General features: G+C 44.6%; 1 protein-coding gene across 1 annotated transcript in view; it reads right to left on the bottom strand.

Moving 5' to 3' along the window:
* Positions 1-17,769, bottom strand: part of LOC308578183 (putative helicase senataxin) — a 299,741-nt gene that overhangs the window by 160,770 nt on the left and 121,202 nt on the right. Inside the window, exon 7 of the mRNA XM_081178438.1 lies at positions 14,712-14,883. Within this exon, the coding sequence (XP_081034564.1) occupies positions 14,712-14,883 (172 nt within the window). The remainder of the gene's footprint in view (positions 1-14,711; positions 14,884-17,769) is intronic.

Raw genomic sequence — 17,769 nt, 5'->3', positions numbered from 1 at the left:
ATCTAATGATGTTTTCTTTAAGAGCGGACGCACCACCGCCTCCTTCAGTTCCCCTGGGAATATCCCGGTGCCAAGGGACAAATTGATGATATCCCCCAGGGGGCCCCGCACCTCGTCTGGACACGCTCTAATCAGCCATGACGGGCACGGGTCAAGAGGACAGGTGGTGGGCTTTCCAGCTTGGAGGAATCTGTCCACATCGGCTGGAGATATCCGGTCAAAGTGGTCCAATACTGGACCCGAGGACAGTCGAGGGGCCTCCAGTTCCTTTATTGTATCCAAATTGGCAGGGAGGTCATGGCGGAGCAACAGGACCTTCTCCGCAAAAAAGCTCGCAAATGCCTCACAGCTGTGTGTCAGATTGTTATTTAAATTTGGCTGTCCTTCAAGGGACGTTAAAGACCGGATTATACTAAATAATTGCGCCGGGCGAGAGCTAGCGGATGCAATGGAGGCCGAGAAGTAAGACTTCTTAGCAGCCTTCACTGCCATCTCATAGGTTTTCATAAAAACCCTATAAGATGTTCTTGAGGCTCCGTCACGGGCACCCCGCCATACTCGCTCTAGCCGTCTGAGGTCCCGCTTCATTTTCCGAAGCTCCTCGGTAAACCAGGGAGCCCGGTTTCTGCGGGGTCGCAGAGGGCGCTTAGGTGCGATCTCATCGATGGCTGCCAGGAGCTGGGTATTCCAGCCCTCAACAAGCTCAGTCAATGAGTCGCCAGGGGGAGCAAGGTCCCGCAAGGCTTGCCGGAATCTATCCGGGTCCATCAGCCTCCGCGGGCGAGCCCAAATCGGCTCGCCACCTAAGCAGGGTGGGGGTGGAAAGTCAATCCTGGCTTTCAGAGCGTAGTGATCAGACCATGGCACCTTCATCGAAGGAGACATGATCACATCTATACCGGCGCCAAAGATCAAATCCAGCGTGTGGCCTGCTTGATGTGTGGGGCCCGAAACAAACTGGGAGAGCCCTAGTGTCGCCATGGAAGACACCAGGTCCAGAGCCTGTGAGGAGGGAGTGGCATCAGCGTGGAAGTTGAAGTCTCCCAATACCAATAGGTTAGGGAACTCCAAGGCCCAGCCGGCCACCGCCTCCAGCAGGCCTGACAGGGTGGCTGCTGGTGCGCTAGGTGGCCGGTACTGGAGCTACAGCTGGATTTAAAGGTGGAGATAAATGGTATTAAAAGTTTTCCACTGAAAACCAAGAAAGCAAGAGGGGAAGCATATATAACAATAATTCAATTTGAGTGCACAAGGGTGCGAGATTATATCCTTAAAACTTTCTGGGAAAAGTCGAATGCTAAACCCCTTGAATGGAGGGGAAATATAATTTCTATTTTCCCGGACTATGCTCCAATGGTGGCAGAAAAGAGACGATTATTTGCTTCTGCTCACAAGCTAGCAAGGGAATTAAAAATACAACACTTTACAATATACCCAGCTACTTTCTGCTTAAAGATAAATGATGAACTGTGCTGTTTTCAAAACCATGATAATGCGATATTCTACCTCCAAGCAATAAATTGTGGATAAAGAGCCATGGTGAAGGGTAGGGGGGCTTTTCCTTTTTCTCCTACTCTAATTGAAAATGGTGTGGGGTAATGCCCTCTATTTTGAAGCTCTTCTTTGACCTGACCTTTCTGCTTGAAGAACCTCCAACTCATGTTGACTCACCATCTGAACAAAGTATCTTTGGCATAGAGCCATGAAACTCTAGATATATTAGTAATTTAATAATGGTGGAATTCTATATACCCTCGGGTTAATAGTCAACTGGTTTTATACCACTATTAAAGTCGAAATGCCGTGGAAATATTGATTTGTCATTCAATAAGTCTCAAACCATGTAATTATATGTTGCTTACTTATGTATATACCGTATTTTTCGCTCCATAGGGTGCACCAGATCATAGGTCGCACCTAGTTTTGGGAGGATGAAAACAAGAAAAAATTATTCTGAATCCCAGAAGCCAGAACAGCAAGAGGGATCTGGCTTCTGGGATACCGTGTGGCTGTAAAACAATTTCTCAGCTGGTTCCTAACGCAGTGTCCCAAAGCTCCCTCTAGGGAGATTTAAGTTTCTTTTTACTCCTTTCAGTACAAAACCAAAAGTCCCATACGTTAAATTGTAACAGTCCTTCCTTCTTTTAAAGCATAAACTTGTAACAAATGTAGACAGTAAAGACAAAGTCCTCTTTTTGTATCTTGACAGCTAACTTGACAGCTGTCAAATTGTTCAATTGCTCATCAACAGGCACTCACAGACCGCTCCCGGGTCCAGGGGGAAGGGCGGTACATCAATTTTCGAATTTAGTTCTTCTCCTGCAGGTTCCCCTGCTTCCAAATAAGATTTCTTATATCTCAATCAGTAGAATTAAAATCTTTAACATAAAATAAGACTCTCCACGACCTTAGTTTGAAGTTCTTTGCTTTAGATTGTTTACAGAAAGGGGAGGCAGACTTCCTGGTTGGACCTTCCCCGATCAGTGCCGAATTTATTAATATTTTAAAAATCCAATTTCCGTACTACTCACGGGTTATTATTTCAAAGTCCAAATTGTCCCAGGAGAAAGGGAGCGCTCTCCGGCAACAGCTATGCGGCTTCGCTCCACGGAAGTAGCGGTTGACTCTCAGCACTGCGCCGCTTCCCCCTCTCCACTTCGGAGCCCGTTTGTGGGTTCCTTAGCGAGTTGGGGGGCGCTAAAGGTGCCCACCAAGTCCCATGGTCACAGGCTTCGTCCGCCTGTGATTTAAAAAAGGGTCCCCGCTTCGTCGTAGCGGAAAAGACCCGATTCCGGTGGAGCTATTCCCTCCAGTTCAGAGGGAGTCCGCCATTGCCGGTGGCGCCACCCCGGAAGGCCCTGTTTCTTTGTTCTGTTATTCTGGCTTCGTTTTTGTACGGAACAGAGATGTACTTTTTACCAGACACTGGATGATGATTTATACTGCTGTAAATAAACGCTTCTAGATTAGAGAAGCTGACTGGACTTTTGATTTATGCACGCTAAAGGCAAGCACAGAGGGCAGAAGGCTAAAAGGCTAAATACGCTGTGTTTACTCTGCTGTGCTCAGAGGTCCGGGGAAAGCAGATATGAACCACGGAAGCCTGCAGGACCTTTACCCTGAGCAATATTTCACACTAAGTAGTTTTCTTTTTCCTTTTTTATCGTTAGTACTGTTACTATTATTATAAATTGTTGGTCATTTGTATATATTTGTGCCTACCTGTCAGAGCTGCCCAAGGTCCTAGCTCACAAAGGACCAACGCCAGTTCGTTGTTATGTACAAAAGTCTTTACTGAAGTTCAGTTTCTATTTTACAGCCGCAGCGCGCAGCTCTACGTCTGAAACTCTAGACCGCCGAAGCTCCGTCTGAGTCTCCACCCCCCAGACACCAGTTTAAGACCCTAGCCTTGCTCCACCTCTTCCTTTGCTCTTTCCTCCTCTGGGTCCGCCTGTCAGCTGGGGTCTCGCCCTTCCTAGACTCATCTGACGCTGAGTCCCCTGAGTCTTCCCCCTGCCTCTGGCGGGCTTTAGGACCTGGTTCCCCATCCGGGTTTTCTGCTGTCCCGCACGCCTGTACATTCGAACTTGGCGCGCGCGCCCAGCCGGCAACCTTCCTCCTGACCGTTACACTGCTCCTGTCACTGCTTCCCCCTTCGGGGAGGCTAGCTGGACCTGACCTCCCCTCCGTTCCCCCACTCTCCGACAGAGGCGTGGTCAGTCCCGACTCACATTCTCTCCCTGCTGGAGGGGACGCTACCCCTGACACCTGGGACTCTTCCCCCCCACTATGCTCTGGTGGGGAAGCTGGTCCTGATCTGCAGCTGCTGCTTTGGGAGTCCCCGCTGGCCCCTTGTTTCTGGTGTGTTCCCCCTGGGACCCCCCCTTGCCCTGACCATCGGCGCCTCCTTCTTGGAATCTTCTGATTCGCTGGAGAAGCTCATGGAATCTCTCGGGTCACTGTTGTACTCCCCTACGCTGCCCTCAGATCCTTCCCCTTCGCTCTCCATCTCCTCTCTCCCCTGTACCTCTGCTCCTGAGCCCCTGACACTACCTTTTCAGAACTCTTCCTATTTGTAGCTAGAGCTGTTTTCTAGTTTCCTCTCTTTTCTCTCTCTATCCCTCTTTGAATATTTTCAAATACTAATTATTTGATTGGAAATACTTAAAATTTAATTACAGGGTGTATTAAATTGATCGGGTAGTATCTGCTCTATATATATTTAGATATGTAAGAAGGTGAATTAACTTTGTTTCACAATCCATATGTTAAATACAAGCACGGTTAATAGATGTCTCTAATTAGAGTGATAATAATTTGCAATATATTTGGTTCATACTAAGCCTTCCCAAGACTTTGCCAAAGATAAAAATAGAGGACAAGAGACCCTATAGATAAAAGCTGCAATTTATAATATGAGAATTATAGGTATGGATGCCAAGGGATTAAAGGAAAGGAAAAAACAGATCCTAACACTTAACTATTTTCAGTCATTAAAGGCTGATATAGGACTATTACAAGAAACACATTTGACAGAACAAAGGCCACAAACTTTGAAAAGTTAATGGATAAAAGAAGTTTTTTCAACAAATCTAGATGAAAATGCAAAGGGAGTCACGATTCTATTTAGGAAAGGCTGGTCTTATGAAATATAATAAGAGAGGAAGATGGTCAGTGTTTAATAACTGTAACTAAAACAGAAGGGATAGAAATAGCAATAGTCGATGTCTATGCCGCTAATACTGATGACCATTAAGTTTATTCACAACTGTTTTAAGAGATTAAGCTCTTTATCGTATCAGTATCTGATAATTGGTGGAGACTTTAATGAAATTTTAGACCCGCAGATGGACGCCACTTCTACAGCTAGGAAAAAAATGACGAAGGTTAGAGAGAGAGAATTAATTATTATATGATATACTGGAATTTAGTGGATTCATGGAGACTACACCATCCTAAGGAAAAATCCTATACATATTTTGCAGGAATTCACAATACCCAGCACAGAATTGATTTTTTTTTAACATCAGCATCACTACACTCCTTTACTAGCCGATGTGACATTGATATTCCCATTATAGCTGATCACTCAGCAGTAATATTGGAATGTAATCTATCCAATACCCAGGAAGGTATGAGGAGATGGTATCTTAATATATCATTACTAAATGATAAAAACTTCATTCAATATATAACACAAGGTACGTAAATATATTTTAAAAATAACTCCAAATCATTAACGCCAAGACTGAAGGAATGGGAAGGCTACAAAGCTTATATCAGAGGGAAGAAAATATCTTTCTCTGCCAACAAGGTCAAGATGCAAAAATTAAAAGAAAATAACCTAAAAAAAACTTTTAAAACATTATGGGGCAATATGGCAAATAACCCATCTAGGGTTAAATATGAAAGAATACAACAACAAACACTAGAACTGAATAATATACTAGCTCAAAAAATTGAGTTCAGCTTATTATGTCTAAGACAAACATATTGGGAACAGGGAGAAAGACCGACAAAAATTCTAGCTAATCATCTAAAGCAGAAGAAAATGAACCAAATAATACCTTTAATAAGAAAGGGGGGGAATCACAGCGACCTCATCAACAGATATAAATAACGATTTTTTTAAATTCTACAAAAAGCTATATGAAGGGCCAGAAAATATACCAGAGGATGAGGTGGAAAACTTTTTTCAGGATATTAAACTACCAACCATTGAAGAATATCACAAAGATATGCTATCAGCCCCCCTGATATTGAGAATGAAATAGAAACAATGGGTAATGGAAAATCACCTGGACCAGATGGTTTTCCTATAGAATAGTATAAAATATTCAAAAATTTATTAGTCCCCAGACTTCTAGAAGTTTATGAGGAAGCAATATGAGTTTATGAAGTATAAAGGTGTCTATGCTGCAACATTTAATGAAGCTTTCATAATAATTATACCAAAACCTAACAAAGACCCCACTGAATGTGCAAATCACAGACCAATTTCATTAATGAATGTCGATGCAAAGATTCTGAATGCAATACTGGCTGAAAAATTACAAAAAGTCATCCAAGACTTGGTACTTAATAATCAAACAGGTTTTATAAAAACAAGACAAGCCACAGATAATGTAAGATTAACAATAGATTTGATAAATTTAAAGAGCAAGAGGAGTTTATGATAATGTCACTAGATGCAGAAAAGGCTTTCAATAGAATCTATAAAGAATTCATTATGTAAATTTGGCTTCCCTACAGAATACTGTAACTGGATTAAAATGATTTACAAAAATCCAACATCTCGGACTGTTACAAATGGTAGAATATCTAATGTGATTAATCTAAAACGAGGAACAAGACAACGATGCCCTCTGTCTCCATTACTATTTAATCTATGCCTGGAACCACTAACAAGAGTAATAATAAAAAAATTCCTTCCAGTAGCACCTTAAAGACCAACTAAGTTAGTTCTTGGTATGAGCTTTCGTGTGCATGCACACTTCTTTCAAGATGAGCATATCAAGGAGGTAAAACACAAGAAAGAAAATTACAAAATTGTATTATTTGCAGATGACATCCTTCTATTTATTACAAAGCCAGAAGATACAATTCCAATAATTATGGAGAAAATAAAAACCTTTGGCTGAATATTGGGCTATTCCATAAATTGGACAAAATCAGAGATTTTGCCAATAGGGCATTGTATACAAACAGGCTACATTGTATAAAAACCATCAATTTTGGATGTGCAAAGACTTTATTAAATATTTGGGCATAATGATTTCATCAGATGTTAACCAAATCGTAAAATTACATTTGAATCAAATTATAAAAGAAATTTATTTTGATATTGAAAGGTGGGGACCTCCAAACCTTTCCCTTTGGGGAAAGGTTAATGTCCTCAAAATGACTATTGTTCCAAAGCTTTTATACATTCTTAGAGGATTACCAATATATATTCCCAACTTATATTTTCAAAAAATAAATCAAATATTTAGATTGTGCCTGTGGGGCACAAAGCCACCAAAAATATCATTACATAAAATGCAACTTCCAACTAAGGAAGGTGGTTTTGGACTCCCAAATCTGGAATTATATCACCAGGCCTACCTGCTGAGCAAGACAAATTGTTGGGGAGCAAGCAGGAATCCCAGTTGGGCTACTCTCAAATATAGTTTCATTGAATCTCTTGTGGGGTGGACCAATCTCAGCTACAACTATAAGAAATATCCCATTAATCTGGAGACTATTAAAGCACCCATAAAAATTTGGATGAACATATATAAAAATAATAAGGATGACCCTTACCAGCATGAGAAATTAACAATATGGGCCAACCCCAAACTAAAAATTGGAAATCAAGTACAGTGGTACCTCGGGTTACAGACGCTTCAGGTTACAGACTCCGCTAACCCAGAAATAGAACTTCAGGTTAAGAACTTTGCTTCAGGATGAGAACAGAAATCGTGTGGCGACAGCGGGAGGCCCCATTAGCTAAAGTGGCACCACAGGTTAAGAACAGTTTCAGGTTAAGAACGGACCTCCAGAACAAATTAAGTTCCTAACCCAAGGTACCACTGTAATAATTTGGCAAAACTGGATGAAAAAGGTATTTTGACACTGAATCAATTAATTGATGAGAACTACAAATTTGTGGAATATAAGACTTTGCAGGTAAAGTATGGATTAACCAGTGAAATACACTGGCAATATATCCAATTGAAACATATGTTGGAAAAGCAGTTTGGCCCTGATGCTATAGCAGCATCGGAAACACCCATGCTGTTACAAGATTTAATCTCTGCAACAAAAACAAAAAATCCTACACTTGCCCTATATAAAACTTTACTTAACAGGAAGAAATACGATTTAGAATATGAAAGACAAAAATGGAGTAAAGAGCTAGGAGTACAGATAGCAAATGATATAATAATAGTAATAAATTTTATTTATACCCTGCTCTCCCCGGCCAGAGCCAGGCTCAGGGCAGCTAACATCAATAAAATTTCAGTAAATAATAAGGGAAAAAAAGAAAAGGCTTCTGGTTGGCCGCGCGATTAATGGCGGACGGGAGCTCTTTCGGAAGAAAGAGCCCCAGCGTTTTGAAGATTGGGGCGACCGCGAGAGTGTCGCGGAGCCCCCAAAAAACCTCAGATCGGGCTTTCTGAGGACCTGGTGTTCTGGCAGGTACCCTTAGTGACTCCTCTGCTCCCCAGTAAGCTCTAATAAGAGCCCCAAGAGCGAGCGGGGTTGGAGACGCGGGTACTGTGGAATTTACTTACTTTCTTCATAGCGCAAAGCTCCAAGTCCGGCAATTGTGAGCGACCAATTTCTCCGACCAAATTATCAAGGATTGGACAATTGTGAGTAAAAAAGATTTTAATTTGGACAGTAAATTGGAATGAAAGGGATTTAAATTACGGAGGTCGATCCCTTTCCGCTGAAGTAAAAGTGAAAGCAGTTACCGCTGACCGAAGCCGTAACTTTAAAAGACCTGTCAAAACTTCCAAGGAAATATGTCAAACCCCTCTTTCTGCAGGGGGAAGGGGGGAGAATTTGATTGATTTGAGGCCCTGCTTGAGATAGACTTGACAGTGGATTAGACTCTTTCTTTTTAGAAGCGGTTCTCCCGGCAGGGGAAGGCTAGACTCCATTATTATGTCACAAAGGGAGCAGATACATTCAACTTTCGTTTTCCTCTTTGGGGATTACAAAGTAACTGCTGCTATCTGAGATTGTTAAAATAGCACACAGAGTTTCTTTTACCCTCCTTGAACTAATTTTGTGGTTCCAATAAAATAAAATAAATAATAAAAATAAAATAAAATAAAATAAGGAAAGAGGGAAGCTGTTGGGCTGCCTGCTGCTGCCTGCGCACTAAAAATCTGGTGGACTCTGACCGGGTGAGCTGACCTTGAAACTTTGGAATAGCTATGGCTAATGGGGTAGATAAGTCTGAGAAAAGTAAAAGTAAAGATAGAAGACCTTCTAAAGCACCAACTTTTGAAGAGGAGGTGATGCAAATGTTAACAGACATAAGAGCAGGTGTGAGAGGAACTCAGCAGACTGTACAGGAGTTGAAACAAGAATTTGTAGATGTGAAAAAAAGCATTCAAGAGGTCAGGGAGGAAGTTGCTGCCCACGAAACAAGATTGAGGGAATTGGAAACAGTGAGAGTGCCTGACGTGGAGAAGATTCAACAGGATGCGCTCAGTGCAATTGCTTTTTTACAAATGAAGGAACGGGAGAATCAACTGAGAGTAAGAGGCGCACCCCAATTGGAACAAGATAATCTTAAGGATTGACATTGGGTCTACATTACAAAAAAAGCTTGAAGATTAAAGATAAGCCAATTGTTTTGTTTAAGGAAATTCCAAAGCATTTTTTGAACCTAAGGAATAACTACGCAGACTTGGCTGGAACTCTGAGAAGGAAGAACATCTTTTTTAGGTGGGGATTTCCAGAAGGCCTCTCCTTTAAATTTCAAGGAAGGAAACAAAGAATTAGGACCGTCGAAGAAAAAACAGGGTTCCTGGGAAAAACTGCCAAGGATCTGGGATTGGAAAGTGAGCAGACGCCAGGGGCAGGCGCAGGAGCTCCTGAATAGTTTAAGATGGTATTGAGAATATATTCATGGAATGTTAATGGTTTGAACTCACGACCAAAAAGGAACCAAGTATACCATGTGTTAGCAAAACAGAATTTGGACATAATTTGTTTGCAAGAAACTCATGTTACTAGATTACACAGAAAAGTCCTTCAGAATAAGAGACTTGGTCAAGAATTCATTTCATCTGACAAAGTGAAGAAAAGAGGAGTGGTCGTTTACGTGAAAGAAAAATGGAATCCCAAAATGATGTTCAAAGATGAGGGAAGATATATTGCAGTAGAAATCAATGCACAAGGCGAAAAATATTTGCTGTTGGGAATTTATGCACCAAATGATGGCAAAGCCTGGGGCCTCATAAGGACTGTGTGCTGCTTGCGGCCTGCTGCCCAGGAAGACTCACTGAGTGAGTGCTTGAGGGCCCTGCTCTTGCCACTTACCATCTGGCTTGGGGCGGGGCCTGGGGCCTCATAAGGACTGCGTGCTGCTTGCGGCCTGCTGCCCAGGAAGACTCACTGAGTGAGTGCTTGAGGGCCCTGCTCTTGCCACTTACCATCTGGCTTGGGGCGGGGCCTGGGGCCTCATAAGGACTGTGTGCTGCTTGCGGCCTGCTGCCCAGGAAGACTCCCTGAGTGAGTGCGTGAGGGCCCTGCTCCTTCCTGCCACTTACCATCTGGCCTGGGGCGGGGCCTGGGGCCTCATAAGGACTGTGTGCTGCTTGCGGCCTGCTGCCCAGGAAGACTCCCTGAGTGAGTGCCTGAGGGCCCTGCTCCTCCCTGCCACTTACCACCTGGCCCAGGGCGGGGCCTGACAGGCCTCACTAGGACAGTTGTTACTGCCGGAGAGGCACAGAGTGTTTTTAAAATGTTTTTAAAAAAATTTTTCTGGATTTTTTGTATGTGGGGGATGGGATTGATGTTTGGTTGGGCTTGGGGAATTATTATTTTTTTATTTTGATGTTTTTGTAATTTTTATATTTTTTGTTTGTATTGTTTTATTGGTTTTGTTTGTTTAAGGTGTTATTTTGTTTTTAGGGGGAGGGGTCAGGGCTGCCGGGGAGTGGGCCCCAGCCCACAAAATGGCTGGGGCATGTTCCACAGGGGGGGATGCACTGGGACAACCGATCTCAGTGATCACGGGTAGGAGGAGGAGTTACGCTAAGACCAGACCATGTCATTACAGAGGAGGCAGGTTTAGTCGTTGTCTGAGGACTACCCCTGCCTCCGGGTCTGGTCCTGTCCGGACGGATACTAGAATCAGCAAGGGATACCCACATAGCCTGAAGGTGCTGCTGTGCAATGCCAGGTCAATGATTCAGAAGACCACTGCCATCCATGACTTGATCATGGATGGAGGATTTGACCTGGCTTGTGTAACAGAGACTTGGTTGGGTGAAGCAGATGGGCCTGTTCTTGCCGCTGCTTGTCCACCAGGTTTCTCTTACGCACAGCAACCCAGGTCATGTGGGCGGGGAGGGGGGGTTGCAGTGATTTTTAGGAAGTCATTAGTTTGCACCAGGCGTCCTATTGGGAAGACCCAGTTTTCTGAGTGCATGTTCTGGAAGTTGGGCAATAGGGGCAGTACAGGATTCCTTTTGGTGTACCGACCTCCCCGCTGCGCCAAGGATTCCCTGCCCGAGCTGCTTCAGGTCGTGGCGGATGTTCTCCTGGAGACACCTAGCTTGGTCGTCCTAGGGGATTTTAACATTCATGCCGACACGACCTTACAAGGGGCCGCTCGGGACTTCGTGGAAAGCATGGCCTCCATGGGGCTGTCCCTGAATAAGTCTGGCCCAACCCATAGCCGTGGACATGCCTTGGACCTGGTGTTTACCTCTATGGATGTTGGTGATCTGACACTAAGTAAAAGCGAAACGAAAGAAGTGCCATGGTCAGATCACTTCCTGGTGCAACTGGACTTCTCTGCGACCCATCCCCTCTGCAGGGAGGTGGGACCAATTCGGATGGTCCGCCCCCGCCACTTAATGGATCCAAATGGTTTCCAGAGAGTGGTAGGGGATGCTTTATCCCATGTTGATGGCCTTTCAGCTGATTCCCTGGTGGCCCGCTGGAATGTGGAGTTAACCAGGGCTATTGACTGTTTGGCTCCGAAGTGCCCTCTCCGATTGCATGGAGCCCGGACAGCCCCGTGGTTTTCCACGGATCTGAGGGCAATGAAACAATCGTTGAGACGGCTAGAGCGCCGGTGGCGGATAACTCATTCCGAATCTGACCGGACACAGGTTAGAGCTCAACGTCGAGCCTACCAAGTGGCGATAGCGACGGCGAAGAAGAATTTCTTCACCGCCTCTATTGCATCTGCAGAAAACAGCAGCAGGAGATTTTTTCAGGTGGTTCACAATTTAGCGGAACCACCTGCAACATCGGGGCCCAGTACAAGCCACACGTTCTCCTGCAATGATTTTGCAAAGTTTTTTGCAGATAAAATCGCTCAGATTCGGGAAGAAGTAGACTCCACCGTGGGAGCAGGGCCGGGGCGGGAGAGTGCAAGAGTTCTGTCTGGTCAAGTTGAGTGGGATCAATTCCAATCTGTTACCTCCGAGGATGTGGACAGGCTGCTTGGACGAGTGAAACCAACCACCTGTCTCCTGGATCCTTGCCCATCCTGGCTAATAAAAGCAAGCCGGGAAGGGCTGGGCGATGGGCTTCGTGGGGTGGTGAATGCTTCCCTCCATGAGGGAGCCTTCCCAGACCCGCTGAAAGAGGCGGTTATTAAACCGCTTCTTAAAAAACCATCTTTAGATGCGGCCACGATGGCCAACTATCGCCCAGTCTCAAATCTTCCATTCCTGGGCAAGGTGATTGAGCGAGCGGTTGCCGAACAACTCCAGGCACGCCTGGAAGAAGCGGACCATTTGGATCCCTTCCAGTCGGGATTCAGGCCTCATCATGGGACTGAAACTGCCTTGGTCGCACTGGTTGATGATCTCCGGCGGGCTAGGGACAAAGGTGAGAGCTGTTTCCTAGTTCTGCTGGATCTCTCAGCGGCGTTCGATACCATCGACCATAGCATCCTTCTGGACCGTCTTGAGGGGCTGGGAGCTGGGGGCACTGTTATACAGTGGTTCCGCTCCTTCCTCCTGGGCCGTGTTCAGAAAGTGGTGGTGGGGGATGAGTGTTCAGACCCCTGGGCTCTCACTTGTGGGGTGCCTCAGGGTTCTGTCCTCTCCCCCATGCTTTTCAACATCTACATGCGGCCGCTGGGAGAGATCATCAGGAGGTTTGGGCTGGGTGTTCATCAGTATGCGGATGATACCCAGCTCTACCTCTCTTTTAAATCAGAACCAGTGAAGGCGGTGAAGGTCCTGTGTGAGTGTCTGGAGGCGGTTGGAGGATGGATGGCGGCTAACAGATTGAGGTTGAATCCTGACAAGACAGAAGTACTGTTCTTGGGGGACAGGAGGCGGGCAGGTGTGGAGGATTCCCTGGTCCTGAATGGGGTAACTGTGCCCCTGAAGGACCAGGTGCGCAGCCTGGGAGTCATTTTGGACTCACAGCTGTCCATGGAGGCACAGGTCAAATCTGTGTCCAGGGCAGCTGTTTACCAGCTCCATCTGGTACGTAGGCTGAGACCCTATCTGCCTGCGGACTGTCTCGCCAGAGTGGTGCATGCTCTGGTTATCTCCCGCTTGGACTACTGCAATGCACTCTACGTGGGGCTACCTTTGAAGGTGACTCGGAAACTACAACTAATCCAGAATGCGGCAGCTAGACTGGTGACTGGGAGCGGCCGCCGAGACCATATAACACCGGTCTTGAAAGACCTGCATTGGCTCCCAGTACGTTTCCGAGCACAATTCAAAGTGTTGGTGCTGACCTTTAAAGCCCTAAACGGCCTCGGTCCAGTATACCTGAAGGAGCGTCTCCACCCCCATCATTCTGCCCGGACGCTGAGGTCCAGTGCCGAGGGCCTTCTGGCGGTTCCCTCATTGCGAGAAGCAAAGCTACAGGGAACCAGGCAGAGGGCCTTCTCGGTAGTGGCGCCCGCCCTGTGGAACACCCTTCCAGCAGATGTCAAGGCGATAAACAACTACCTGACATTCAGGAGACATCTTAAGGCAGCCCTGTTCAGGGAAGTTTTTAACGTGTGATATTTTATTGTATTTTTGGTTTTTATGGAAGCTGCCCAGAGTGGCTGGGGAGGCCCAGCCAGATGGGCGGGGTATAAATAATAAATTATTATTATTATTATTATTATTTTTAAGAACTTGGAAACAAGACTTCTGGACTATTTGGATTATAAATTGATTTGGATGGGGGACCTGAATGGAGTTGCATCAACGCTTATGGATAAAACACAGACACAGAAAGTAATGAATGTTGGGAATGCTGGCAGATTACCAAAGTTTTTTTTTGACCTGTCAGACATATGGAGAGTGAGAAATCCAACTGAAAAAGACTTCACATTCTATTCAGATACAAATCAAACAGAAGTGGGATGCTTCTTGCCCCCATCTTTGGACAGTGTCCTTCTGGACCCATTAAGACTTCCTCTAAGTCATTTCTAAAAAGATTAAACAATGGGGGGGCAGAATACAACCCTATCTGACCCCTCTTAACATTGTGATTTTGTTAGAGAGTTGCCCCAGCAACCTACATGTTGCTATCACTATATAAGGCTTTTATAAGGTATAGGAGTCTCTTGTCCTCCATCACTGAATACAACTTTGATCATAATTTGGATCTAGGGATGGAGTCAAAGGCAGATTTTAGGTCCATAAAGGCCATATATAAATGGCCTTGGAGTGGTCCTAGTATATTTCTCTGCTAGGTGTGACAGCACAAGACAGTGGTCAGATGTTGAGTACTTCGTACGGAAAGCAGCCTTGGCTTCAGAGGTTATGTTATTATCCTCAAGAAATGTTGCTAATTTAAGGCAAATGAAATGGGCATATAATTTCCCCATTATGGAAAGCAAACTAATTGGCCTATAGTTGCCAAGATCTATAGGTTGTCCTTTCTTGTAAATTGGGACCACAATTGTATACTTCCAGCTAACTGGGATTTTACCTGAATTATTTACCTCTGTGAAAAGAGAATGTGCAAAGTGCTGTATTTTAAAAATAATAATAAAAGGATAAAGGACCAACCTGATGCAACTTTGGCGAATAGTCTCTCTTGCTTTCTGATAGCTTGCATTGTTGACAATAGTTTGAAATGCCTGGATTGGATCAATGGCCTGTCCCCATACTTTAGACCCAAGCTTATCCAGGATCACCATGAAACAGTGGAGCGCAGGCCAGAAAGGATTGATGCTTTCATCTAAAAAAAATCAAAAATCAAAACATGCTTAGATGGGAAATAGCACTTAGAAGACAATAAAAACATGTAAATTTAAAAACAGTAAAGAAAAACTTGTTGGGTACAAGAGAAAAAATGTAAAAATCCAGTATCAGGCAACACCTTTTATCCAGACTGTCAGGGAACTGCCATCAGAGGCAAGAGGAGAGGTAAGACGCTCCAATGATGCAGGGGAGGGAACTAGCAAGGAGAGAGAGAGAGCTTCCGCTGGGGAAGGAAATCCAGGGGACACCAGGGAGAAAGGGGAGGCTGAGAGTACTGCGGAGGGGAGGCTCCGAGACTCTTCCAGTGAAATCAGCGGAGAGAGCACAGGACCTCCGCTTGGCACGCCCACGCTGCGCAGAAGGCTTCCGCGCAGAGAATCTAGGAGACTTGGCGTCAAAGAATTTCTATGTTGGAGGAAGTTTAGGAGACGCCCACTCACGGATTCTGCCAGTGACTAAGACAGTCGTGTTATAAGGGCTGTCAAACCAGGGAAAGGTTTAGCTATACGACCAGCTTGGAGCAGTTTGCAGTTTACACACAAGCAACCCCAATTCACATTACACAGACCAACCAAAACTTCCAAAAAATAAGTGAACAAGTTCTTTGGAAGGCTCCATCAGATTGAATTTCAACCGAGGATCATTCCACGCCAAATCACAAATCACCTGATTTTAATATTTGACCGTGCTCTCACGACTCAGATTTTCTTCAGTTTTTTTAATGTGTCATGGTACTGCCAGAGAATGCCAGGGAGGAGCAGGAACAGGCAGAGGGAGGTGGGCAGGAAGTGGCGATTGAGTGATCAGAGTGATCTGATCTCTGAGTGATCAGAGGTACTTATTGCGAAGAGCATTCACAAGCCATCACCACTATGAGATAACCTCAAATAATTTTTTTAAGATTTTTTGGTCCAAAATTGGGCACAGGAGAATTTTTTGAAAATTTTAATTTCTGTGCGATTTAGGCTAATGCAATTTCTGTGTCAGTTTAGAAAAAACCTCGTTTCGCTTATTTTTCAACCGACTGGGCTTATTTTGGTATCAAAATAAAGCTAATTGTGGTCTCTTTCAAAATAAGGTATAAAAATGGTATTAGGTGCCACAGAAAAAGGTCACCAACCATTCAAAGTGATTTTTTGTCATTTTATTCAATAAGTATGTTCAATAAGCCATAGTGCACAAACCACAACTAACACGTGTATCATACTTTTGTTGTAGAATGGGCTAACCATGTACTTATTATGCTGTAAAAATAAGGAGGGTGTTTTTTGTGGTTATAAAATAAATTGATTTAGAAGGGTTTTTTTTACAGAAAAAAATATTACTTTTTTGGACAGGTTTAAGGTCTCTTTGAGCCTGAAATACCGTATTTTTCGTCCCATAGGACACACCGGCCCATAGGACGCACCTAGTTTTTTTGGGGGGGAAATAAAGGGAAAATTTTTCCCTTTATTCCCCCCCCCCCCAAACCAGGTCGGGGAATCCAAACCAGGTCGGGGAACAGCGGGATGGCAGCGCTGCGCCCCCCCGCTGTCCCCCGAGCTTGTGGGGCTGCCCGATGTCTGCCTGAAGTGCGGGGCGCTCTGCTTTCAGCGCGACCCGCGCTCCGGGAAGTAGGCTGATATCCGCAGCCTAGAGAGCCCTGCGGGAACTCCCGCGGGGCTCCCTCGGCTGCAGATATCTGCCCGGCGCCGAGACGCTCTGCTTTCAGCGCGCCCCGTGCGCCAGGCAGCAGGCTGCTATCCGCAGCCTAGGGAGCCCTGCGGGAACTCCCACGGGCTCCCCAGGCTTGCTGATAGCTTGCTGAAGCCTGGAGAGCAAGAGGGATCGGTGCGCACCGACCCCTCTCGCTCTCCAAGCTTCAGCGAAAGCCTGCATTCGCCCCATAGGACGCACCCAGATTTCCCCTTCATTTTTGGAGGGGAAAAAAGTGCGTCCTATAGGGCAAAAAATACGGTACACTCACGCATTCGTGAGAATAGTTAAAATTGTACCCTCTGATGTTACGATGTCATCTGATATATAAAAAAAATAAGTTTTATTGATTATTTAATAAAAACAAAATACGTCTCAGAGCCCTTGTTCATTTTATTGTGTAAAACACTTTTGCAATGATATGGTCAAAGCTGTTTTGTTTCCCATACATGTAATATGGTCAATGATGCTGTTTTTAAAAAATAAATTTTATTGGATTTTACAATTTTATATTCAACCAAATAACACAATGTAACATTTGTCATATAAAACACGCACACACAAAAAACCTTCCTCATGACTTCCCTCAACTTCCCCTTCCGGTTCTTTAAATATTTATTACTTCTGCTTAATTTTTGTCTTATTTTTATGATCTTATACCTCAATATACTTAAATCCCTGTGACAGGGTGAGCTCCCGTTGCTCGGTCCCTGCTCCTGCCAACCTAGCAGCTTGAAAGCACATCAAAGTGCTGTATTAAAGGGAGTTGAACTCCCAACAACAGCCTTATTAAAGGAAGCTGAACAGCCAACAACAGAGGATATGGCTGCAGGGGGATCTGATACCCTTCTAAATGAAATGTTACAACAATTCGCAATTTTAAATAAGAAGGTTGATGACCAAACAGCAAAAATTGACTTAGCCACTTCCTCTATTACAAAACTATCTGAACAAGTGGCACAACATTCACAAGCAATTGGGAATTTAAAAGACGCCACTTCTGAGAACAGGAAATTGGCTGAGGCAGCAAATGAAAAAGCCGATCAAGTAAATCAGAAAGTGGATGAACTGAAAGGAGAGGTAAGGCCACTACATAAGCACGTCAGTGACCAGCAGGCCTACCTGTCTATGGTTGAATTGAAAAACCGGGAAAATAATTTAAGATTAC

Source organism: Podarcis bocagei (genome assembly GCF_964188305.1).
Source record: "Podarcis bocagei genome assembly, chromosome: W".
In the NCBI taxonomy this organism is placed as follows: Eukaryota; Metazoa; Chordata; class Lepidosauria; order Squamata; family Lacertidae; genus Podarcis; species Podarcis bocagei.
This window is presented reverse-complemented; position numbering and strand designations above follow the sequence as displayed.